The sequence below is a fragment of the Sparus aurata genome, chromosome 9 (assembly GCF_900880675.1).
Source record: "Sparus aurata chromosome 9, fSpaAur1.1, whole genome shotgun sequence".
Lineage (NCBI taxonomy): Eukaryota > Metazoa > Chordata > Actinopteri > Spariformes > Sparidae > Sparus > Sparus aurata.
Window position 1 is genome coordinate 12,341,864 of NC_044195.1, and position 27,317 is coordinate 12,369,180.

The window sequence follows — 27,317 nt, forward strand, 5'->3', positions numbered from 1 at the left end:
CAGGCCAAATTACATTTAAAAGTAATGTTATCAGATATATTATTAGATATCAAAAATGACATGGTCAGTGATTACTTGATGACATTTTTGATTATATCTTTAAGATATGAACATTTTGAAATTCTTTTTCATGATAACTTATGCTGTATAAACCCATGCAATGCACGTCTGACAGACAGGATGTTTTAGGCCAGTATAGTATAGTTTACTTTGAGTATAAAGAACTGTGTTGAGACAACATTGAAGGTTCCAGCAGGAGCAGTCCCTCCAATACCGCCTTACATCCCTGGATGTCACCTTCACAAAAATGTCCAGTGCAAATTTGTGCACGCCGAAATACAGTTGCTCTCATCTGCAGTGATTTGAACTTTGATCTGAAGAAACACTAGCAGCAAAGGTTACAGCATGTGCCACTGCTATTTTTGTCAGGGTTATTCTATCCCCAGTAACTGAATATTTTATTTCATTCAATTGATAAATGTTCAATGAAAACGTTTTGAAATGACAAACAAGTTGTGGAACTGTGATTTTGAAGTAATCCAAAAGTATTCAGATGAAGGGCATTTGCTCGTAAGACCATTGGATTCATTACAGAAATGGGCATGTAATCTGCATTCAGTAACTGACTGCTTATCCAAGTCTTGTCAACACTGTGTAGGTACAATGGAACACAATGTGAGCTAGGGAGTATGGAGAACCTCAGATGGATTCATGCAGTACTTTTATTCAAACTAACAGGTACTTATTACTAACATTTCAGGGTAAAGTAGGATCAACTGAGCGATAAAGCTTAGAGTTTGGTATAAGATGGAGTAAATAGTTCTGCAGCGCTTCATACATCTGCTTTGCTTTACATCAAAATCCTTGCATACCACTTCTGAACACGTGCGGTGGTGTTAGTTGACACTGCCCGGACTGGGAGCTCGGAACACCGGGGGAGTTTTGTAGTGTCCCCCTACAAAGTGGCTCAGTGCTAGGTTAGCATGCTAACCTCAACAGATGTCTCTGCAACACAATACGGAGACCTCTTTGTTGTTTCTTCACATTCTGCTAATAATTCTAGTTCATTTTGCAAATGTTTGAAACAAAAATGGTCGCATAATACACTCCAGATCGTTGCTACTGCACTGCATAATTGTTATTGTGTAGTTGCCAGGTTGTTCCCCCTTTATTCCCTGACTTCACATCGAGTTCCCTTCTCCACGCATGTGTGTATCAGTACAAGCTGCAGTGTGCACTTACACGCTTAAGGGCTGCGGATGACGAAATGACTAGTTTTCAGTTCACGGTTCACTTTTGACACTCACTACGAAACGCAACGCTGCATTAGGGGGAAGGAACGATTTACTTCACGCTGTGTAGAAGATGGGGAATGAACAGAATTAGTGTTATGCAGGTGTAAGGCTGACAAGGTTTCATGTAATGTGGCAGTTACATTTGCTCTTTCAAAGATCGCCGCCGTGTACAGTAACAGGCGACTGCAGGCTAAGCAACCTCTCGACTGTACACTGAGCACTAATGACTCGTAAAGCTTCACTGCCACCTCAACTTGACAAATGGCAAATGTCAGCGGCATATTCTCCTGGTAGGCATAATTTTATTAAGTGCAAATATCACTGTGCTCCTTAGGAGACACTCAAAGGTTAGACCAACAGCTGTATCAGTTTCATGTGTATTAGCCGGGATTTTGCAGCGAGTCAGGCTCCCTTGAGTTGATGGACACAGCCAGTCAAGCATGAGGAGGGATGCTCTAACTAAATGCAATAAGGAGAAGCTCGGGCTAAGATCATGTTTATTTAAAAGCCCGGGACAATAACCTAATGGAAGACGGTAAGGTAAGGGGGAGGAGAGAGGGAGGAAAACAGTAAAGAGAGGAGAAGAGAGAGGGGGAAAGAGGGAGAACATAAGAGGCTGGTGGCATATAGCGGGGCAGATCTTTTCTTTTTTTTTTTTTTTTTCCCATTTATTGGCTGTGGTAATTTGTTGACTCACTCAACCATGCAGAGTCTTTATGTTTAATGCAGGCCTCCAGAAGGGAAAGGAGGGAAGAGAGAGGAGGGGAGCAGACAGGCAATAGGGGGTTAGGGGGGTACCCTCAGAGATTAGTCTCCACCTCTCACTGTGAGAGATGGAGGTGGATGAATATCACCCCTTAAAGTGGGCCTCAGATGCTAATGGGGCCTTCATATTAGCCTGACTCTGCTCAATACACCTGCCAAATAATTGATGGCGATAGTATAAAAAGTAATCTCCAGATGGTTTCACCTTTCAGGTGGTCCGTACGAACACAATAAACATTATTTATCATAAATAAAATCCACCAAATGTAATGCTCTGCAAAATATATGCTAAAGATGAACTCAACAGGCAGGCTCTCCTCAACTCCCAGCTCAATGTCATCCAGCTGTCAGACGCTCGTCGAGGGTTTTGACGTGTTTGTGGTCTGACACCCATCATCCTCGCCCAGCTGTTACTGGCATGCCTGCCCTGACCTGGCCCTCGAAAGGGTCACACCCATGTGGACAAACATTGGTGGCCCACTGCTGGCAGCGGACCCCCACGAGTCCCATTTAACAGAGAGGGTGACCACTGTCTGTTCCACTCAGAGACCTGAGAACATCAACGTATCCTTAACAGCTATTGACAAAAACTGGAGCCCATAACATATCATATTTTTGTATATTTATGCGTTTTAGCGTAGAGTCACACTGTGAAGGTTTCAGGGTAAATAAGTGTTAAAATGTGGCAGATGTGCGGACCTACTTTCGAAAAGTTGCCCGTTGAAAGTAAAGAGAGGCACAGCAAAGCAGGATGCTGGCCCGTGATGCTCTGGATAGAAGAGTTCGCGCCCGCGTGGAGAAGGGCAAAAAGTTGATCGTATGCATTTGTTTTTGTCTGAAGGACCATGAAGTTGAGGTTGGAAAGTTTTGCGTGCAGACTACACTGCACCTACACACCTGTGTGACATTTGATTGAACGTTGAAACAGAGGTACAAGTGGAGGAAAGAGACACTGAACATGCTGCAAAAGCAAAACGTCTGTCTACAAAGAAGCGATGAGCTACTGAGTGTTTTCTGGCTATATTCTGATTTTTGTTACACAGTATCCAAACCATTAATTAGATAGTGCTCACTGCTGATTAATCTGTAAGTTATATTATTAATTGATTAGTTCTTTGGTCCAAAACATTTACTTTCAGAAAAAAACATGGAAAATGTTCACATTTAAGAAGCTGGAATCAGAGAATTGTGATTTTTTTTTCTATAAAAAATACTCAAACCAATGAACCAATTACCATTAAATAGTTGACTATTCATTTAAATGTACAATATGTATCTCTCCATCTTTGCGGAGTGCTGTGTGGAGGACCAGGAAGAGTGGCGGGGCACCTGGAGTCACTTCGGATTCTTCTCTGATCCGGAACTGTTTGTCAATTGGAGGAGATCTCTGAGGTCACTTTTAAAATGTTGCGATTAATAAGTGGATTAACTTCACTATGTTTTTGGGTGTTTATGTACTATGCTCTATGCACTGTTAACTTGAGTACATTTTCTTTTAAATGTTAATGAGGAATTCTTACGTATTATACTTTTAAAAGTTGACAACTAATCAATTAATCAATGCAGCTCTTTAGTAAATAAATCTAACTTTTGTCTCCCTTGGTGCCATCAAATGCACTTTGAAACTAGCTTTTTCTCCATTCCCAAAAATGTAAAGTTAGTCATGGCTTTATTACCGTTCTGTAAGATTATTGTAATTATTGTGCGTTCGTGAAGATTATAGTCATCTCTTATACATTGACTTGATTTGACTTGAGTTATGCATCAGAGTGCATACTTAAGCACTTCGCTTTGTATATGTCTTCCTTAAGAGCATGCCTTAGTGTATTTGTTTTGTTATTAAAAGCTCAATAAGAGCAGGATGTTACTGATTTAACTTCTTACTTCTGAGCCTCACATCTTATCAACCTTAGAACTTTGATAAGATCAACATTTAACTCTCTTTGCTTTACTTTAATCTATTTATAGGCCTCTTTGCTGATTTAGCTCTCCTCGGGATGTATGTCAGAGATGTTACATTGCTACAACAGGGCATCTCTCGGGTATAGAATGACATAAATACAATCCTGGAGGCACCTCCGGCTATGGAAACTGAACTTCATCTCATAAAGTAATCAGCAGACTATTCCATACGCCCCGCTGCCTGAAATAGCTCGTCTCTGTAGCATGATGTACATGATGTTCAAAACATCTGCGCCCCTCGATGAACCTTCCCCACTGTTTGGTGAATTCTGCCTCTAGAGCATGCACTCATGCAAACACACACACACACACACACACACACATAGTGCACACCACTGCGATATACTTCCATACCCAGCTCAAGTGTGTTGGAGCTCCTCAGGGTGTGTTTGTATCTACTGTATATGCGCGTACATACATGTTACCGTGTGTGTGTGCGCGCTTGTCTGTTATTGTGTGTAATTCCCCAGCTACTTCCCAGTATCACTCCTCAGCACTCTCTCTCCACCAGCGCTGTCATAAGATAATGTGACAGGGTGTCAATCATGCCGGGGCCTGGGGTGCCATGGCGACAAGAGGGTTTCTGGCGGAACATTTTTGTGAGCAACACCAGGGAGAAGGCAACAGCAGGGACCGCGGCACCGAACAAATCAACCCTACCACTGCCAGGTCTCACACATCGCTTCTTTTTTCTGCATTCCCCCTCCGGCCACTCGATTCATCCAACCGTCCTCCTGGTCTGAGTCCTGACCTCTGGAAGAAATAACCCTGTGGGGGTCACATGCAGACAAAATGTTCGGCCATCCCCTGAAGGAGTCGTCCCCGGCATCTAAGCGAACGATCTGAGTATCCATCCCATCTCCGTGCCCAGGGGCCCGCACTGTACAGTGGGCTGGCTGGGTGCTGCCACTCTTCCACTCTGAGCTGTGATGTGTTATGATGGCTCCGTCACTCTGGGAGGCAGGGCCACAGACACCTGTGGAGGCGCTGGATAAAGTTGATGGAATTGGACAGGACTTATCTCCGTCTGCGTCTACAGAGGAGTGTTGATGACTGCAGGTGTTAAAGAAATGTGGCAGTTTTTGAATGTCTGGAGTTATTATCGAGTATTTCAGGAACACCTTAAGGTCAACTTCATTGTGACATCATAATGTAAGATTATTCAATGCCAAGCCTCGGGAACAGAAGGGGAGATTGTGACCCTCCATGTTTGGTTGGATACTGAACTACCAATTTAACATATGGTAGTAATACAGTAGTATTTTCCACCCTGAAGAATGAAATCATCCATGATACAAGGTTCTTATAAAAATCTCTTCTGACTGTATAGACTGGCAATTACAGGGATCATGAGTACAGTATCTCATTATCGCCAATTAAAAATCGGAAAATCAGTAAGTAACTTAATGTCCTACAACTTTATCCAGCTGCTGCCGTGATTGTAATGTCACTCTGCCATTACCTGACGGGTTCTAATAAGTCTCCACCTCTCACTGTGAGAGATGGAGGTGGATGAATATCACCCCTTAAAGTGGGCCTCAGATGCTAATGGGGCCTTCATATTAGCCTGACTCTGCTCAATACACCTGCCAAATAATTGATGGAGATAGTATAAAAAGTTATGTCCAGATGGTTTCACCTTTCAGGTGGTCCGTACGAACACAATAAACATTATTTATCATAAATGAAATCCACCAAATGTAATGCTCTGCAAAATATATGCTTAAGATGAACTCAACAGGCAGGCTCTTCTCAACTCCCAGCTCAATGTCATCCAGACTGTAAACCAGACTAATCTAATAAGAAACCAATTCTTTAATTTTGGGAGCCAATGGCGATACCAATATCGGGGAGTAAAACAATTCCAGTATCCATAAGTCAGCCGATCCATAAACAGTGTTTGTAATGTTCCATCAAATGCTTATCAAACACTTCTGACAAAGGTATGTAATGGAGTCAATATATTTTACATTTTTATAAAAAATGAACACTCTGCACGGAAATCGTAATCCTCACTGCAAATTGAATTAGTATAACTTACCCCGAGCATCTTTTTCTGCATTACGTACTGTAAAAAAAAAAAAAAAGGTTTCATATTGTGTCATATCAGCATATAGGCTACAGTTCTGGCTGTCAGGCAGTTTTGTTTGCCGTGTGTTTTTTGGCTGGCGGTTACAGGGCTCCAAATAAATAAAATGTCTTATTTTATAAAATGTTTTCATTTGGCAAACTGTTGTCATTGCGGTTTCCAGCAAATAAAGTGACACAGTACAACTCCAACAAGCATCCACACATGCACACAAATGTACAGAACATAAAACAACACAACACATAAACCAACTCAAGACAAGCAAAACGAAAAAAAGAAAAAGAAGAAAAAAAGAGAGAGAGATCGTTGTACATATTCATGTATAGTATACATTGGACCAAGACAAAATTGCCGAATTTTGAGTTTCCACTGTCCCTTCCTGACCACTAACACATTGTTTGTCGTTGCTTATTGTCTTTCATATACCAAGCGCATTTTCAAAAAAAATATTTCACATTTGGAGGTAAGTGTAACTTAAGTGGCAATATTCAAGATCAGTTAGAACTGATGACATATATATATTCCTCCATAAATGAGTACAAAGCAACAATGATCCTTAATTCCTTTCCATTTTAACCTTATTAGGTTGAAGAGACCGCTCTAATTCTTCCCATAAAATGTGATATGGTGGATATGATCAATAAAAGGTTGCTACATTCTGTAAAATTTCATTAAAATGTATTATGTGCTTCTGTGGTGGGTCTCTAATGGTCAAAGTCTTTCTATACCTTTAAGAATGAATGGGTTAATAGTTCAATAATCAACAAAATGCATTAAATGGCCCCATCGGGCCGCAGCCAAACAGTGAAACACTTTGGCTGTAGTGTCCTTCGAGAAGACAAAGGACCAGCCGTGCATGCTGTACTCTCAGTGCTCCTCCATACGCCCCGGCTACAGTCCCTCACATCTTTGTTTGTAGAGCCTGATGGAGACAGCATGCTTTGTCCCCAAACAATATGGTTCTGACATTTGTGGCATGCATACAGAGATATGGAACACACCTCACAAGTAATCTTTGTAGGGATGCAGTCAGCACAGTCAGCACTGTGAGGCTGTGCCATCACAGCAAAATGTAAATATGATAAGAACAGATGCCTGCCTGCAGAGGGTCTCGATGGTGACTCCGTGATGGACGGCGGTCTCCTGGGCGCTCATCTTGATGTGAAAGCCCTTATCATAGAGGATCACCATTCCCACCTGGTTGTCCTTCGGCCTCATGTAGAGAACAAAAGAATCCTCCACCATCAGCCATCTACAAAGTGCAAGGAACCACACTCGCACACAATGGTTGGAGTCGGTGTGTAGCCGCTGGAGCTGTTTCAGATTCAGATGTAAGGAATGACAGAGGTAATGATGACTATGGGGGCTGCATGAGATATGGCTTTTATGCATATTTAGCGGGCTGATGTAAACATAGAATAGCGTGCAATCATACCTTCTCCCATCTTTGAGACCAGAGGTAACACACACCATTGGATCCACATGCATAATACACTGAAATTGTACGTTTTCCCCTTTGCTTCAGGATTAAGATTATCAAGATGGACTTCATGAACAAACACACACACACAGGTACACAAAAACTAGGCGTAGTAAGCCTTAAAAAGTGATACGATAAGACATCCGCGTATGTGACATTTTCTTGCTGAAATGAAACAGTTCAGAATAAATGAAGTTTTCTGAGACACACTGGCAACAACTTTCCAGCAGAAAAGCAATTCCTCACCCCCAGTTTCTTGCACATAGTCTTTAAGAGCAAAATTACTTTGATTTACCATAAGATGCTTACTTTGCACTCATGCATCATTATTATAATGTGTCATCTCATCGCTTTTTTCTGCGGGCAATGGATATTAGCGGCCATCTTAGCTCTTTAAGTGATACTTTCTTTGCTCCTGCCTGCTGTGCTCCCCCTCATTAATGCAAGCTATTCTCCATCACCATCCTCTGTGAAGGGACCCTCCTCGCACAGGCAAAGAGCTATGACAAGGATGAAATTACCGTTAGTCCTCACACCTAATTAAAGTGTAGATGGCTCACCTTCAGTCGAGTTGACTGTACTGATGTCATTCTTTTTTACAAGACAAGGCTTTGACTTTGAGCAGCCACACTTGCGGTCGCTGGATGGATTGTGTACTTGTGCCTTTTGTGGATGTTTCTCAGGTTGTCCTCCAGCTGCATCTGTCAGACTGGTTCCAGCTGTTTTCCACTCAGCTGGAGGGTGCGTACATAGACTAATGACTGTTCCCCAACCGGAATTATAGCACTAATATTATCATTATGGCTGTGTATTGTGATCAGGGTTGTGATACTATCATGTTTGTTAATTATTCAAAAGCATTAAAGATAACATCTGAAAAACAGCTCTCAGTTTTCTACCTAATCATCATGCTGTTCTGATAATGACTTACCATCAAACTTTGGAGAGCTTGCGCTATTCGGTGCGCAAACTCTCTCTCCGTTTCCTTTCTGGAGGTTTAACATGCACACTTTCACCTTCTTGAACCAGAAATCATATAAACAGCATCTAACTTTGACACAAGAAATCTGTCTGTCTGTACACTGTCATCATAGCTTGAGAACCGCACATCTGATATACAATACTCGCAACAGTGCAAGGTTGAATTTGGCGCAATTTGGATACTTGGATCACACACGATCCTTTTCACAAAATGGAGATTTACGTGTTGCATCAACTAACCGTAGTAACGCTTTGCAGTGAGAAAAAACAAAAAAGTATGTGGTTAGTCAAGTTTGGATGACTTGGGAGTCGTTGTCAATACTGGTTTTCTATTCTTCAGCTAGAACTTAAGGTGAGATTTTAGGTTTCTGTCAATGGAAGTATGCTAGCTAACGTTAGCCTCAAGGGGCGAGAATGTTTACCATTCTTCGCGGCATCTTCAGCCACCAGTTGATACCTCTCTCATTGGTTGCTGTGCTCCAGCTCAGACAGTACCGATGTAATCATCCAGATTTGAAATCATAAATACCAAACAATTGACAAAGACTGCATCTGTAAACCCCTCAGATCACAAGACAATTTGGGCAGAACAGCTTGTTTTGAACAGGCACTGCACTGGTTTTCTTTAAGATTCAATTAGTAAGAAAATGTTGACCAACATGTCTGACGCTCCGGGACTGAAGGTCTGGTCTGGGCCACACCAAAGAGTAAGCATTTGACATGTTGTGAATGACACTCAAAAGTTAACTTATAAATTGCATCTTTACATTTTTGAACACAGTGGCACAGTGTAACTGTAGTGTGACCATCACTCTGTTCAAATCCCCAAATCCCATTGTATTCTCTACCACACTTTGCACGCTTTGATTCAAATGGCTGGAAGTTGTGCTTTGAAATCCTTCGGTGGGCTTGTTATAGAAATGAATTTTCACTGTCTGCGAGAACATGCTGTATTTTTCCAAGCTGCTGAACAGAAGGAAATGAGAGTGAGCTGGAGAGAAACTGAGTACCCTCAACTGAGAAATGAACACTCAGGGATGTAAGAGAGGAAGGACGGGTATAAATAGGTTTCTAGCTTAAAGTCACTTTTCCGCACGTATCTGTGTCTTGTGTTCGTGTGTGTGTGTGTGTGTGTGTGTGTGTGTGTGTGGGTTTTGTGCGCTGCATATCTTAAGTGAGTGACAAAAGGTGAGCAAATTAGCAGTTCTTACATGCAGGTTGGCAGGGGGAGCTTTAGAGGAGCCTTGAACATCAGCAGCTCCTGATGAAGAGCTTGGAAGTGCTTGAAACGGTGTTTGATTTTCCACGTGAAGTCCCCGTGGCTCAGCTCAATCGTGTAGAGATTTGGATTCAGCACCTTTGAGGTGAACATTTCAAAAGGAGTCGGTTCAGCTCCACCGCATCAATAGTCGCTTACAAGAACTTTAGAGAAGATGAAACGGGAATAAGGATACAATACTGTCTTTAAGGATAAGTTTGGGGATTGTGATATTAGGAAACTTTTGATCAGAAAAGGTGAGGCTTACAGTTTTATCAAAATAATGAGTGAAGAGCGCCTTTTAAAGAGGTTCAGACGGGGCGAGTGACAAGCGATGACTCAGTACCTGGTTTACAGTCAATTATATCTCACTCACCTTTGTAGTAGATGTCTGTTCCACCTCTGTCACCCAGACAAAAATAGGAACGTTTTCCAGGAACACTTTGGAGTCAGGTGACTTTAATGGGAGGAAGTTGTAGATAATAGAGAAGGAATGGTTCTTGTTTCTAAAAAACAAGAAACATCTAAGGGTTGTGCAGGCAGAAGAAGAAATAGTTCTTACTTTCCTAACTGGGCTGTAACGGACTCATGCCCATTGAAAACGTGAACCACCATCATCACCTCCAAAAGAGGGACTTGGCTGCCTTCCTTCTCTGTATTTAAGGTCGGGCCCAGGACATTGGGAGTTTGCTTTCAGAGCACTGCACATGATGGCAGACTGCACAAGTCTAGGTTGTCAGAGAAAGGGCCCATGTCAGAGTTTGTGCGCTGCAGGGAACGAGCAGCAGAATGACCATGTTCCAATACAACAAACCTGGTAACATCATTGGAGCTTCAACGATTAATCGATACGTTGTCAACCATTGGATCAAACGGCAGCCTATTTGATTATTGGTTAGTCAGTTTGAATATTTTTCTAAAGAAAAAAACCCTTAAAAAAATGTGGTTATTTTCTGGTTTCTCTTTACTCCACGCCAAAACAAGGCATTTGTGGGCATTATCTTGAGTTTTAGGAAACACTGATTGACGGTTTTCACCTCTTTCTGACATTTTATAGACCAAACAACTAAAAGGCTAAGTGAAAAAATAGTCGACAGATAACTTAACAATAGTAGTAGTTATCAGAAGCTGCGCCAACCATCATGTTCACGTAAGAGATATTGTCAGTAGCTTCTATTAACGAAAAACCTTCAGACTTTTTGACCAGGTTATTTCCCTTCTATTTCCTTCCTATCATTTAATGTAAATGAAAACATTATGACTTAAATGACTGTCATAAACCATCAGAATATCATTGTTATCAGCCTTCTGAATGTTATTCCAGAGCTGAACTCCATTGGGATTGACTTTTATTTCAAAAAATATGCTGTGTTCCTTAAATTGAAAACTTCAAACTAACACTGTATATTCTACACATCCATACATATGTCAATATTATACCAAGAAAGGGACATTTTTATGTATACAAACTAATATTAAAAGTTTTGCCCGTCTGCCATGCTGTTCTCGTGTCATTGCATACGCTGTCTCCTGCTACTTTAAGTTTGACTCTACTTAACAACAAGGCATGAAAATAATGCAAAACAATTCCTTTATGTGGGCTAAAACAAATATGCATTTGATGTTTGAGATCTGAAGAGCATAAACACACATTAGCCCAAGAGATTTTTAATTTCCCGGGTGAAAAAGTGGTTCTAGTACATCTATTTTTTGCCGTGTAAGTAATCTTAAAAAATGTAAAATATTTCACAGGCGAGCATGTTTTACAAATATAAACTTTGCCCGTCATTAGTAAACATGTTCTTTATAATAAACAAGGCTTTGGAGAATATCATTGTATATCACCCACTGTGATCAGAGAAAAGAAAACTGTGCCAACAAAGATTAACAGCTAATGATGAAAAACACATGCAGGCTGCATCGTTCATCTCGGGGCATTGCGTGATGCTTCGCCATTTCTTCCCCTTCACGCCATTTGACCCTGACCTTTTCCTTTCTGCTGTGCTTCTATGTCAGACTGCACACAATCAATGTCTGTCACCTTCTGCGTGATCACAAAAAACAGTGGACCCCTTCCTGACAGGGTCTCCACTGGCAGCCCCTGTCTCCCTGCATTTGGGCCACTAGATCTTCTACTGGTGGTACTGGGACATCCTTCCTCATTATCTCCTCCACCCCGCCCTCGATCAGCCCACTGGAAGTGATGCTAATAACATGAATTCCAACTGACTGACATGGGTGAAGAACCCGGAGATGAAATCCATACTTCATGCATTTTGCATGGGTTGGTAATTAGGGAATTTTGGGGGTACTAAATGCTTCTGCTGAAGTATCCACGCTCCTGGTGAGACAGGAAAAAGTCTGTTGAGAGTGTGTAGTATCAAGGCCAGATGTCACAACTGAGTAAATAAACAATTATGCGAGTGCTCTGAACCAATTTGAACTTTTTTAGGAGAACCAGCCGCACCAATCCAGCTGGATTCTTCAAACCTTGAAGCCAGCACCGATCAAAATTGCATTTGACTGTGAAGATACCATGGGTGATGTTTTGCAGCATGGCCTTAATTACGTGTGCTTTCTTGCTGAATAAGTGTCTGCTTCTCTAACCGACCCTGAAACCCATTTTAAAGGTCTGAGAATGTGCCCTTGACAATCTTTCCCCCCTCTCGTCGCCCTGGGCCCCCGGCTCTGACCATTAGGGAGATTCCTCGTCTTCCCTAAGCAATGACAGGTGAAGTGGAGCACAAAATCCCAGAGCCGGCCATGGGCCTCACCACAACCTCAGCACATCTAATTCTTACGGACACTCATCCTTCTATTAGCACTTCTTACTACGGACATATCTTATGACAGACAACAGATTACCTATGTTTGACACGACAGCCACACAGCCACAGAGCAATAAACTATATGCACCACACTGTTGTTTCATGCACTGACAAATGTATCTGAATATATCTATGTAAATCATTAGTAATGTAAATCTGTATTGTTTCCCTGTTTAAATATTCTTGGTGTCATATTATATCATAATGTAAAGATAAAGAATGAAAGTATCTTCAGAGCCACAACTCGGAAATGGAAAAATTATGCTGAACATATTCAGGTCGACTATATTAAAATCCTGAATTTGAAACAAATTGCATGCGCTACACTTTGTCTAAGAGTTACATTCCATGTAGCATTTACATATCATGTTCGCCTTTCAGGATGATCTGATATAAAGAAGAAAACATGCATTAACACAATTTTAGCAGACACTTGTCAAGCTATTCCCAGGTTGTCAAACACGGACACTTTGGGTTGGTGACCAGCCCAAAGTGATGAATAAGACTCAGCAATAAACCATTTTGATCCATCACATCTGTGAAGGTAAAAGAGTAAAGAAAGAGACACAAACAGATCATAATTTAACTTGATCTTAAGTCTCTGTGTGTGTGTGTGTGTGTGTGTGTGTGTTCACATACTGTAGGCAAGCCTGATTTACAGTCTCTCACGCCGATCTCTGATCTGATGCATCAGCAGTTTTGCAAAAGGGAAACAAGAACAGACAATCAATGACAGGATGAGAACATCATGTCAGAGGCAGAGCCAGCAATAGGTAGATAAATGGAGGCAAAAGGAGTTTGAAAAGAGGCGGAGGAAGAAATCAATTTTAAAGCAGACTGGTAGATTTTGAAACTACACTACTGAACCTCTACAAGAAAAGAAATAGGAAAAAAAACGAAAACACAGTAGAGAAAAGGCTAAATGAATAAGCCGAACGCGCAATATGCATTTAAACACCAGGGCAGCCTAAGATATCAATAAAAAAGCAAGATCAGCAAAAATGTCTCTGAAATCGTACAGTGCAAGGCTTCAAAATCCATTCATTTTATCTCTGGAGGGAAGCAGTGTAAGCCCAGACTCTCTGAGCTACGCATCCATTCACTGTAGGGAACCTGTTCCTAAACCCAGTCTCCAGAATGAGCTTCATAATCTCCAGATCTCCCCGGGAGAAGTGAAGGAAGGGGTTGAAGAACAGTTGTTTTCACCTCAGACAAATACAGTCAGTCATTTTGTCATTAGCTGTAAGAGTAATACAGTTCTCAGAGAGACTAAACTGCATCACAAATGTTTCTGTTTAATCTGTAATAAGCATAATCAATATGTTCTACACGTGTATACCCGTTTTGAAGTAAACCACAGTGTTCGCAGTTACCATTAACTCCACTCTATGGCTGTCACTGTACACCACTGCAACTATTGGCTGAAATCGAACACGTGGCAGTGACGCTGGACCGGAAGTGTTGGAGCCTGAGCGTGTATATTTGTTTACAGCCGCGAGTGGTCGAACTGCACGCTGCCCGTCTGTCTTTATGTACCTGGAGGGCTTCGCAGTTTTCCGTACAGTATTTAAAATAGGCAGCGCCTGCCATAGGAACAGCTACTGTCGTGCGTCTGTCATGTTAATGCCGTAGGAATGGGAATATCAGCCGCTAACAAGACATGCTAAAGTTACGCGTTACTAGCCGGCTGACTTCCAAGGTAACGTTACCCTTCACGTTACACCGTCACGGCGTAATTGTTTCGCCTCTTTGTGAAAAAGTGCAAAGCTAATCACCGCATTTGTGTGCAGGTTGCTGGCTCCTAGCGCGAGCTGAGGTTTACGTTTGCTATTTAGCAATCTAGCAAAGAGGCTAACATGGGAGTTGCAGATGACAGGGTGACCTCTCACAACATGCCTCTTAAAAGATAAGGTATGAAGCCACCCATTGTATCAAGATGCACTTCCTTATTGACCCTCAGTATGTGCAATCTATGATCTGGATCGCATTTACAGCAGCTGCTCTCAGTGTGACTTTGTCTCTTTGCTGTCATCCTCCTCTTCCCCTCAGGGACCAGATGATGATGCAGAGTGACCAAAGACCTGGTGGATCATGGCATTATCTGAAGTTTATTGGGATCACCAAATACCCCTTCCTAAGCTTGCTCCAGTCCAGGCCAAGGTCACTGTTGCTCTGGTGGCACTGCTGTGCTTCATCAACAGTTATGATGGGGAGTTTGTGTTTGATGATTCTGAGGCCATTGTCAACAACAAGGTATTTTTCTCTTACCTGTACATATTTGCCATACACTTTGCTTTACACTTTGTATTGCAAAGTATGAAATCGTCAGCATTTACAGTGACGTCCTGCACACGTCAGTGGCACTAACATCAGTTTAATTTGATGTTTCTGTTTCAGGACTTGAGACCATCAACCCCCCTGAGCAACATGTGGAGCAATGACTTCTGGGGAAGCAACCTGAGTAGCAACTCCAGTCACAAATCCTACCGACCTCTCACCGTCCTTACATTTCGGTAAGGGCACATGTCCACTGTGTCAAGTCACACACACACTGACATAATAACAAGCTCACAACAAATATTTGTTTCTAAGTGGCTGGCAGTCAGTCTGTTTACATCATTTCACCTCACACCCCAACATACTGTAGTTCCTGCCAGCACTTTAACCTTTATAATATATGCTGTGCAGGGTGCATGGTTCATAAACGAAAAGTTCAAGCTTATTAAGCATTGTGTATTTCCCATATAAAAAGGAAGGCTGTTACTGGTTTCCAAATAAGCATGATGTTTACATGAATAATTTAAAGTGGTTGTCTATTAGTCTCCCAAAAAACAAAAACAAATGGAAAGTATCTGCCTGAGAGGGCCATTAAGGCAACTGCATAGGGACATTTTTTGCATTTTGCTTTGCTTTTTACCTGTGCTTACACCTAAAATTTGTATTCGTATTCGCCGTACTCTTTACTAGTTCTGGAAAGACTTTGACTGCGGAATCTGCTACAACTATGGAAAAGTGATGGCTTAAACAACCAGGATTCAGTTGGTTAAAAGCGTACCTGATAATTAATTCCAAATGCAGTGTACGCTCTGCAAGAGGACCCTCAAATTAGGCACATTTTGTGTGAAAGCGCTGGTGTCACACACAAAATCGTGTTTCACACACACACCAGGGTTATTATAGTTAACTAAATTGAAATAAATTCCTAGATAAAAACTAAACTGAAACTCTTAATCACTTGTTAAACTAATACAAACTAAACTGAAATAAAAAGCAAACTAAAAAACTACATTAAAATAAAAACTAATGAAAATTTAAAAACTACAATAACCCTGACACACACACACACTCACTCACTCACTCACTCACTCACTCACTCCATTATTCATTGTTTGAGTTGCTCTGTGAATGACAATTAATTTGGTTATTTTTTTAAAGGAATTCTGGGACTTTATTTTTCCTTACTTTTTCATACTTTGTGTAGGTCTTAAATTTAGTCTTAAAAAGGTCTTACATTTGACTTGCAGAAACCCTGTTACATTACATGCAATTAGCAGACACATTTGTCCAAAGCAACTTACAGTAATTCATACATATATTTAACGATGAGGGCGGTGGTGAAGGTACTGACCAGGACATCGGAAGCAGTTTGGGGATCAGTATCTTGCCCAAGGACGCTTTGACATGCAGACCGGGGGAATCGAAACAGCGACCTTCCGATAACAAGAAGTTGGCTCTAGCCTTGAGCCAAAGCCGCTCATGCTGTGTTGCAGTGGCATAATTGTGATAACATGGTAGTGTGACTACTATTGTCAGCTTTTATATTGATAGGGCAATAGGGTAGAGAACATCAGGGTATGCACTTAAGGTGGTAAGACACCTAAAGATGATCCCCTACAGAGGAGGTTTGTAGAGCATCAGCCAGGTTGGGGGCAGGTCTGCCATTTTGGAACTGCATGGTTTGACTTTCCAAATGTGGCAGTCTGTGCAGCCCCACTGTGGACCTGGAGGCTTGTTAATATCCAGAAGCACCTCATCATCTCTGCAACCAACCACTGAAAAAACACCATCATAAAAAGAGCCACCGTTTGGAAAAAGACAAGGCTTTTTAAAGAAATAGTTGGCAGGTGATTTGACGAACTATCTGTCTATCACGGTAATATGATAACTTTAACCAAGCAGATCATTGGTATGAGGGTGCTACCACCAGCTGAGCCACTAAATAAATAAAACTTGTGACGAAGTTAGTAGTGCAAAAGTCCTCTTGGTCAAGATATGCCTTCAGTGCCATTCATTGACAGTCACTTCTCTTGCTGGTCATCACACCTAGACCAGGCCCATAGCTGCCATCTCCAGTTGCCAGCTCCTCATATGATGCTAATTAAAACCCCAGTGGTTTGGAAAGATGGATTTGCAAGATCACATGGTCTTGTCTTTTAAACACTGGGCTGGCTTCAGATTGGTCAAGTTCAACTACAACTACTACTACTACTATTAAGTTCTCCCTGTTATACACTTTGAAGTGTAGTTTTAAGAAGGGGCAGGCTTCAGCTAAGCACAGCTGAGAGCACTGTCATATTTTCTGCCACTGTAAGTGAAGAGGCCACTGGTGTAGCCATCCTTACTGTTTCTGTCCTATGTAACATTAGGTATTTCCTCTCTTCCTGTCGCAGGCTGAACTACCTCTTGGCGGGAGGCCTGCACCCTGTTGGCTTCCACGTGCTGAACATCATCCTCCATTCTGTCATATCTGCCCTTATGATTGATGTGTTTGCTATTCTGATTGGGGGACTTGCCCATGATGAGGAGGGTAGGATGCTGAACCACGCTCCCAAGACCTCTCTGCTCGCTGCCCTCTTCTTTGCCGCCCATCCAATTCACACAGAAAGTGTAAGTAGCATGGCTCTAACAAAAGCATTAAATAAAGCAAGCAGTGCAACACAATGTGCTTTATTGTTAGTACATAGAAAAGTAGATTCAACGCTGAAAATACTGTTATGTCAGATGAGCAGAACATACCGTACACATCCTATGATGTAAACTTAATAGTGTTAAACAATATAATAACTATACTTAAGGGTGCACGGTCCATGCTGATTCACTGATACACCAGATCTGGGAGTGGCTGACACAATTTGGCTCCAAATTCTGTTTTGTTGAAACAACTCATCACATAATAGTGTCTAAACGCACTCCCCAAACCTGTCATTGGATAGAAAAAATTGACAAATCTCAAATTGATGTGACTGCAATGAATGTGAACTAGCTTAAAAACATTCTCTTTTCATGAGGTATGATGAGTATGATGGAAGATTGATCTTGGATGTTTTTGGATGGGCTAACAAGTTTTATTGAAGTACAAATAAATACAAAACCAAAGTGTTTGCAGTCATCACAGACATTTACACGTTTAGATCTGCTTTTTTTCCTTCTATAGCCTGATCCAGTTTTGGCTTTGTGTTAAGGCTGGGTCAGGAACAGTGGCTGATGTGGGCCTGTACAGCCCCTTGAGACTTTTGCCGTTTTATCATTCCATCTGCCAGCCTGGCTCTTCTCTGTCTGACTCTGTGATTTGCATTTACACCACAACTGGGCTTCCTGCATGGAGGTGTGTCTTAAACCATTGACTGATCCCTGCAGTACTATCGAAGAGTCTCTGCTACAAAATGGCTCTGCAAATTCGGTTACACACACGTTTAATTTCTTATAACTTGTTCACAATAAAAGCCCCCTATTATTTAGTCATTTAAAAGCTTTAGCTTATGAAGCAGCATGTGTTTTCACCAGCAGGACCTATAGATGAATACCGAAACAGCTGAACGTGAACACGGTGAAACGGTAAAACACAGCAGATGTTCCAAAGTACAAAAAAGACTAGAGAAACTAAAGAGATTCAGTTGGAAGCTAAAAAGAGTACTGATAACCTAGCGAGTTAGCGAGAGTCGCGAGATGCCACTGCAGCCGCTTGGAGGCTGGGCGGGCACGGCTTGGCCCTACTCCAGAGCAGGTCCATCGCGGGCGTGGCGTGGCTCAACTCGGCATGGTAAAACTGGTGGTGGAAAGGCAAACTGGCATGACTCAGTTGGCTTGTCAAAGTGCTGGTGGAAAAACGCCATTTGTTCAAGTGTTTTTTGGCTGTAAATAAACTTTCTTAATAACTTGGATTCCATACAGCAGTTCATCGTGACATCTTGACGTACCAGTCCAGAGGTTTTAATACTAAACATGCAGAGGTTCCATGCCAAGAACAAAAACCCCACATCAGCAGGGATCACTGGGCCAGGGTGCGGGTGGTGGCGCGGCCTGACTATTAGCTGTGTTGGGATGCTTATTGACCCGTCAGCCTATGTGTGTTTGCTGTAAAGCCTGGCTGGAAGGCAGAGATTCCCTCTCTCAATTCTCTTTAATCATGCAGGTCAAGGACTGGGCGAGACTTGGGGGGTGGGAGGCAGGCACACTGTTGGCTTAGGCCTGCTGTATGTATCAAAGCAGGCAACCCCAGGATGCCAACCGTACAGTATGTACCCACACACTGTATAAAATACAAACACCAACAGGCCGTGCTGGGTAATGAGAGATTTTTCCTCTTTCTTTTAATAAGCCTTTCATAACTAGATGCAGCATGCAAAACTGAATGTGATATGAAATATTGAATGCAAAGTGCATAATTTATGACAGAATGTATATGATTATAATAGAATATATGATTGTGTTTGTTTTAATGAATAATTGTTGCTCTTGCTGTTTCTCTCCCTCTTTTCCTCTCCATGTCAATAAGGTGGCTGGAATAGTGGGTCGGGCAGATCTTTTGTGCGCGCTGTTCTTCCAGCTCTCCTTCCTCACCTACTGCAAGGCTTTCAACAGAGGTAGGCACCAAACACGAGAATTGCTCTCTCAGTCCACTGTCATACTGTACTGTACAGGATTGTCTATAAGTGCTGATTAAAAAAAGGTTCCAGCATCAAAAATCGTTGAGCTGCTTCTTTTTACGTGCATGTGTTTGAACACCTACATTTTAAGCCTCAACTGTCTGTAACTGGCTTGCTTTTGGCTTTGTGTTCCCAGGGAGTGACGGAGATGACAGGTTTTCTGTCCACTGGGTTGTGGTCAGCCTCTTGCTGTGTGCTGCAGCGATGCTCTGTAAAGAACAAGGCATCACAGTCTTGGTAAAAAGTCTTCTTTTTTTCAATCTCTTTTTTCTTTTGTCAAGCGATTTTGTTGGGAGTTGACGATTTTATCACATCTAGTAAAAAACAGTGTTTTAAGGGAGACCTCACAACAGTAGCTGTGGTTACATGGAACTCATGAATGGCTTCACTCACTGAATTCATTTACTGAGCCTGTTAATACTGGAGCCTGACTAGCGCTGGATTTTGGAGGCCGATACTGATATTACAGGGTGAAGAAATTCTGGCCATTCATTGCAAAAATTGTGTTAATGTATATATTTTGTAATAACCCCTCAAATGTAGTTATTGAATACTTGCGTAAAGTATATACTTAATTGAGGCAGGTTGTTTCACGGTGAAACAACAAACTTTAATGTCCAAAATGATATGGTTCATCAAAACATTAAAGTTCACTGGGAATTTAATCATTTCAATTGCCCAGTATTGGCATCTGTTGGACAAGATACATGCAGATACAGATATTTTATTTTATTTATATATTTGCGATACACCAATATCAGATAACCTATGTATTAATCAGGCTCTAGTTACTACAGTTGTCAAGATGGACACACGTTGTGTCCTTGGAACAATATATCTATTCTGCTTCGGTGGGTTCTGGCTTTGTTCATTTTTTCAAAATCGCATGTTTCGACCCTTTCGACTCTCATGGCGTTCAACAATCCTTTAATCTTTCAAGATCTCCAGCAAAAGAAGTTGTATCGACCACAGGGGACAGACCGCCAGGAAAACACTATCACCTAATAACCATGTAAAGACTGAATCCAATTATCTATTGTTATGCTGATTGGGTTGTTATTCAGATTGTTAGTCTAATATTGTGGTCCATGTAAATGCGGCTATTGATGCGTGATAAATACTCAATTATTAATAATTTATGAAGACATAGCAAATGATGTGATCTTTCCTCCTCTTGCTCATGTGAAAAACCTAAAAGCCGCGTGTTTTTTCTTCACATGTGTGATAAAAGATGAAGATACAGTTCGATGCTGACCTATATACATTTTAAATGCCATTTCTCCTCCCTTCTCCATGTATTTTCCTTCAGGGTGTGAATGCTGCCTTTGATGTCCTCCTGATCTGTAATGTTAATGTGTATGAACTCAGCCAGAGGCTACTCCTTAGGAAGAATCCACTTGATGTGAGTTACAGTTTACAAACCCTCCCCCTCTTTTCTGTCATAAATTATGCCCTCCCTTGTATGATTAATGTCATGTCACATACATCGTCTATATAAAGCAATATGAATTTTAGCACACTGCCCTAATGAACCGACGCTTGAAAGTGACTAACACATGTTTTCCTGACAGGTAAGTGAGATATTGCGACCGGGGCTGCTTACGCGATTGGCTCTCATGGGTCTCGGAGGACTATCGATGCTCTATGCACGCTGGAGGATCATGGGAACGGGACCACCAGCGTTCACTGATGTAGACAACCCTGCCTCTTTTGAAGAAAACATATTTCTTCGGGTGAGTGAGTTTCTGTTGTGGAGGTTGTTTAATGTGAGATGTAACTTTTAATCACACTAGAGCTTGTTACCATGGCGTCTTGGAAAAATCGCTACTTTTCTTAGCATTAACATTTTTTCTCAGGATCTATGCATTGATGCAAACATCTAATATTTCTTCACCGTGTAATCTTCATTTTTAAACCCAGTAATTGATTTTGATCCTGAATTTGAAATGCTTTTTCTTTCCTCATCTCTCCCAACTCTCTCCCATTCTGCACCCCTCCTGTTCCTCTTTTGATTGGCAGATAGTGAACTATAATTACTACTACTCTCTGAATGCCTGGCTGCTGCTGTGTCCCTGGTGGCTGTGTTTTGATTGGTCCATGGGCTGTGTGCCTCTCATTAAGTCAGCCACTGATTGGAGGATGGTGTGGCTGTTGCTGCTCTGGTGCATCATGATAGGCTTGATAAGCCAAGCCTTATGCTCGCAGGACAGCCAGAGAAGGAGGTAAGCGAGCACAGCCATCTCACTACTCGCTGTAGATGAGACGAAGCACATGTTGGCCTCTCTAGGCTCGGACTTGGTTATGGAAATTGTATCATATCCACCGCAGTGTGACCAGAGCACCATGTCTCGATTGAGATTTAAAATTCTCTGTTGGTTTTCGAGACGGCCTGTGTGTGGTTCACAGGGAAAGTTTCCCGTGTTTAGGATGGTTTTTGTAGCGGTTTATTGAGCCCCCAGCTTCAACTTTTTCCCACTTGACATTGCATAGGTTTCTGCGTGATGACATTGCTACAAATAAACCCTGTAGTTTGCCTAATGTCACATAGCTGGAAAGTGGCCACACACCAGTGGACAGGGTGAAGGTATGCTTCAGCTGAATTCGCACAAAATGTGGCAATGTGGCACCTTCCCACAGGATGGGTTTTTTTTTTTTTGCTTTAAAATCTAACTGCCGTCTTGCAGCTAGGAAATTATGTTTTGTGTCTCAGACTCAAGGTTAGCGAGGTAACTACACTGTGGAACTTCAGCTTAGAAAACAATAGCGCAAATAACAACGGCACAATTGAAAGAAACACACCAACAGCGGCCAGCAGATGCTAATAACTCCTGCGTAACAGCAACTCTAAGGCGACCACAGGGGTTGATTTGGGGGTTAAATCAAAATGTTACAATGCTATATGACTCGGTGGTCGACGATTGTCAGCCAGCAGCGATGGATGGATCGGCACATGTATATAATCCTCACTGTGTGACCTCTCTCTCTCTCTCTCCCTGCCAGGACACTGACCTTGGGTCTGGTGCTGCTGGTGGTCCCGTTTCTGCCGGCCTGTAACATTTTTTTCAGGGTGGGCTTTGTCATTGCTGAGAGGGTGCTCTACCTGTCTTCGGCTGGCTACTGCCTGCTGCTTGCCTACTCCCTGGGACACTGCTGCTGCCGCTGGTCCAAGTACAGGGTAAGGCTGAATCATAGCTAAAGGAATCACGCTGAAGTAAAGGATACCACATACTGTTGAACCTTCAGTTTCCAGTGAAGATTCAACCCCTGTGACCTTCCTTTTTCCATAAGCCACCGGGTCACACTGTCCTGGTTTTAAACTCTTTTATTTAAGCACCTGTTTATGCAGCTTTGATGATTCCGTTACTCAGTGATGCAGAGCAGGGTCAGACAGGAGAAATGACTAATGACTCACCTGTAAAGGGATGGGAACAGCAGGTGGTGTCCATGTGTTGCATAGATACATTTGCAGGGTATTAACTCTGAGTCACACATGATTTATATTTAAGCTTAAGGGTTATGATGGCTTACAGTACAGGGTTTTCTTCTTTTTTTCCCTCCCTCCCCGTTCCAGAAGCTGCTGTGTGCGTCTGTGCTCGCGCTGCTGTGTGTGTATGTAGCTCGCTGTGCTCTCCGCAGTCACCAGTGGCGGTTGGAGCAAAGTCTCTTCACCAGCGCCCTGTCTGTCTGTCCGCTCAACGCCAAGGTAAACATCTGTTTGTGTGTTTGCCTGCCTCCTTCTTACAGCATGTGTCAGTAAAAAGTCCGAATGTGGAAACAAATTGCACCCAAGCGATTGGAGTCACGTTCTGATGTCTAATGACTGATTCCTCAGGTCCATTATAATGTAGGTAAGAACCTGGCTGACAAAGGGAACACCACCGCTGCCATCGGATATTACAGAGAGGCAGTCAGGTTCGTCTCCTAACAAGCCTCTCCTTTGCTTATGGCAGTATATGGGAGTGAAGTCATATTAACTGCAGTTTTCTCTGGCTTTTCAGGCTACATCCTACTTATGTCCATGCCATGAACAACCTGGGGAATATCCTGAAGGAGAGGGATGAACTCATAGAGGCGGAGCAGCTGTTGTCTAAAGCGGTTTCTATACAGTACGTCGCTAATCACATAGAGATACACAACTCACTAGACAGGCAGCCATTTCATTTCACAAATTTTAGCACCAAATATCTTCCAAGTGATTGCGCTGTTTTTTTTTTTTCATTTTGTGTTTTTATTAAATCTGTGCAGGCCTGACTTTGCTGCAGCGTGGATGAATCTGGGTATAGTTCAGAACAGCCTGCAGAAGTTTGAGGAAGCAGAGCACAGCTACTGGAACGCAATCCACTTCCGGAAAAAATACCCAGACTGCTACTACAACTTGGGACGCTTGGTGAGACTCCAGCATGTTGATAATGTTTAGCAAGTGCAGTTTTTAAAAACATAGAAATGCTGTTTTTACAGGGGATGGGTTCCAAAACCAGGAGTAAAATTATTAAAGGTGTAGTATTTTATCTCCTTAGAGTCAGGTTTCACACATCTCCATTTTGTCTCATGTAACTATATCTTTAATTTAACTGTTGGTGTATAAACTAAAACTATACTGAGACCAGAGGCCACATGGAGTTGATTAAATTATGCAAACATAGATAAAATGTTCTGTAATATTTGATTTGTTCAAAACAATATTCTCATAGTTACTGAACGATCTTGTAAAATACATACACTACGTGAGAAAATAAAGCAACGTAAATTCTAAAGTTCGTTTAAGTTGTTACATTTTTTCCTTAAAAGACACCAATTGGTAAAGATAAGTGTACCAATAAGTATCAGTAAAAGCAGTGGCACATTGAAACAATTTCAAATCTCAACAATACCCATCTCTACTTTAAACAGAAATAAGGGTTATAGTCATTTTTGGGAGTGTCCTGATCCACAACATGGATCCTAAAATTGAAACCGAACTAGAAATGAGAAACTTCATATTGGTGGGTTTTTACCTTGCATAAAGAAGAGAGAATTTATACCCCTATTTCTCTTTTGTCTTAATAGTATGCTGACCAGAACAGACACGTGGATGCACTGAACGCGTGGAGGAACGCGACTGTGTTAAAACCCGACCACAGTCTGGCATGGAACAACATGGTCATTCTGCTGGACAACACTGGTACCCACAAAATACACACACACCAACAGACACAGATACTGGACATGTAGTACACAAAGCCAAGTGCAAGTGCGTATGTAAAAAAATTACACTTTATGAAGTCTTTTTATTCACGATGGTGGCATCAGATATATTATGATTTGTGTAATTACATGAAGTAATAATAATAATAATAATGATAATAATAATAATAATCTTTATCCATTTGTGGATTTTAGTCACTTTACTTGGTGTAGAACTCTGTGTGCTCTGTGCAGCTTGTTCCGGCATTAACAGCCAACAGACACAGCGTTGTTATTTTGGAAAGGCAGGAAATCTAAATGGCCAACAAGATTAGACCGGAAGAGCAGGAATCAGTAATGCTTGAAATTTATGTATTAAAGCTTTGTGTTGTGAGTTTTGAAGGCACTCTTCCCTGCCGTGTGGAGAATGCTCTGATTTCCAAAAAGCTCGAGCCGTTTTGTCAGAAGCTGCTCCCGCGGGGGCGGAGTCTCCCAGGAGGGCACTGGAACTGTCCAATCAGGGCCCAGTATGTTCCTGATCAAACATGGGCAAGCACAGCCAGAACAGCGCCCCCTCAGAGTTCCCCCACCGCATTTGTTCCCCAAATCTGACAGAAATAATTCTAGCCCTCTCCCCAGCTACCCCAGCAAACAAAAAAAGAGAGAAAAGAAGAACAATAGGTGTCATTTTCAAATAGCAAGGAATTGGGAATATTCTTCTCTCATTGATGTTCACCCCCTTTCTTTTGTTTTGATCATTACACAAACAAAAGGCAGAATCGGTGTAGATTCAGGCAGATGCGCTCGGACACGGTCACACATGTAGTCGCATGTTGGCAAGCTGTGTCTGAAGGGCGCAGGCCATGACTCAGGACATGACTGTCTCTGTCTGTCTATCTGTTTGTCTGTCTGTCTGTTCGTCTGTCTGTCTCACAGACTGTCTCACTCTCTTTCTTCATTTCTGGCCAGACATCAGATGGGTCTGTGACAGAGATCAATAACCCAGTGGGCCTTGTGTTCAACCTTAATTAGGAGACTAAACCGCTTCTCCATGTGTGGAGAGGGGAAAAACTCTGCTCTAGACACTGCTGACAAATAAAGAAAGCAGTCAGATTATCTGCGTACCGGCAGTAACTACGGTTGAATCTACAGATTTATGCTTTTAACTGTACATGAATACAGTTTTAGTAGCCTAAATGTGGGCTACTGTGTTCACTAGGAGAAAAATACGAGCGTCTATGTGTGGTCACATACTAAAAACCATGAATGTCTAACATTTATATACTTTTTTGTCTTTGTCTTCGAGGTAATTTGGTTCAAGCAGAGCAGATCGGCAGAGAGGCTCTGAAGCTCCTCCCCAGCGACCCCACTATCATGTTTTCACTGGCTAACGTCCTGGGAAAATTACAGAAATACAAGGTCAGCGTGCACAGCATTAACATGTCAGCTCACAATATTATTTTTCATGCATGTTGATGACTTCATTAGTGCATTTCTAATCCAGTGCTTGTATTTATTTTCTGTCCTCAGGAGTCGGAGGGTTTCTTCCTCCACGCTCTTCGGATCAAGCCAGATGCTGCTAGTTGCCATGGCAATTTAGGTAAGCTACTGCAACTTTGGTTGTGTCACATATTTTAGCTGACGAGAGATTCTTGGCACTCAGAGGCTGGAAGAATAATCATGCGTGCTAGCAGAAACAATATCACAGAATAATATAGAAGCTTACAGGAATTGAATGCACTAAATGAATAGAATTAGGATGACCGCTGCTTCTCAGCTTGAACAGCGTTTGTGTTTTTTTCCCTCAGCTGTGCTGTATCATCGCTGGGGAAAGCTGGAGCTGGCAAAGAAACACTATGAGCTGTCTCTAAAGTTGGACCCTGAGGCTCCTGGGACCAGAGACAACTATAACATGCTGCGACGCAAACTGGACAAGCTTAAACGCCACACGCCCTGAGGGAGCCTACTGGGACCCCTGCCTGCTGTAAAACACATTTTTCCATTGTTCCACTTTGTATTATTTTATCTCACTAATTCTGGCTTTGTACCATTTGGAAATAAAGACCATGATCTGTGTGTCAGGCTCTAGTTTAGTTCTTTTGGTGGAAAAAAGCAGTAAAAAGCAGTATGTTGTGCAATTGTCAAGTTGTAGCTTTGACAGTTTTTCATGGTTGCCAAGAATCTTGGGCTGCGACTAATAGTCATTTTCATTGTTGATTCATTTGTCAGTTATTTTTGCAATCAATATTTTAGTTAAGTTTAAGATAATGGGTAAAAAAAAAATCAGTGATCAGTGTTCCCAAAGCCCAAGAGAGTGTTCTCAAATATTGTGTATTTTCCACAACCCGAAGATATCCGTTTCTTTTTTCATAAAGAAGTAAAGAAATATAATATTTACATTTATCAACTTTGAGACTTTTCTTTTCCCTAAACAATTACTCAAACCAATGAATAAACTATCAAAATAGTGAGGCATCTCATGGCAGTGGGATGTGTGTGGGGCAGGTGTGCTGGATGCCTGTGCTGGTTCCATGGTCGCCTGCACTGTGCTGTTTTGTTGCTCCATTTGA

The 27,317-nt window shown here is 41.9% G+C and overlaps 1 protein-coding gene across 1 annotated transcript; it reads left to right on the plus strand.

The window, feature by feature from the left end:
* The first annotated feature begins 14,103 nt into the window (after positions 1–14,103).
* tmtc4 (transmembrane O-mannosyltransferase targeting cadherins 4) lies at positions 14,104–26,823 on the plus strand. The gene is made up of 19 exons (XM_030429176.1): positions 14,104–14,357; positions 14,449–14,569; positions 14,708–14,911; positions 15,056–15,171; positions 17,329–17,545; positions 19,434–19,521; positions 19,721–19,821; positions 20,894–20,986; positions 21,156–21,317; positions 21,604–21,806; positions 22,585–22,759; positions 23,156–23,287; positions 23,417–23,496; positions 23,583–23,690; positions 23,830–23,971; positions 24,631–24,745; positions 26,054–26,166; positions 26,278–26,347; positions 26,556–26,823. Exons 3-19 carry the CDS (start codon positions 14,750–14,752, stop codon positions 26,702–26,704), a joined length of 2,226 nt encoding a protein of 741 aa, XP_030285036.1. The 5' UTR covers positions 14,104–14,357; positions 14,449–14,569; positions 14,708–14,749; the 3' UTR covers positions 26,705–26,823.
* Positions 26,824–27,317: the final 494 nt, after the last annotated feature.

Coding starts and splice junctions, on each gene's coding strand:
- tmtc4 (XM_030429176.1), top strand. CDS start 14,750: ATGGCATTATCTGAAGTTTATTGGGATCACCAAATACCCCTTCCTAAG. Junction 19,522..19,720: donor CTGCAAGGCTTTCAACAGAG/GTAGGCACCAAA, acceptor TTGTGTTCCCAG/GGAGTGACGGAGATGACAGG. Junction 20,987..21,155: donor TTAGGAAGAATCCACTTGAT/GTGAGTTACAGT, acceptor TTTTCCTGACAG/GTAAGTGAGATATTGCGACC.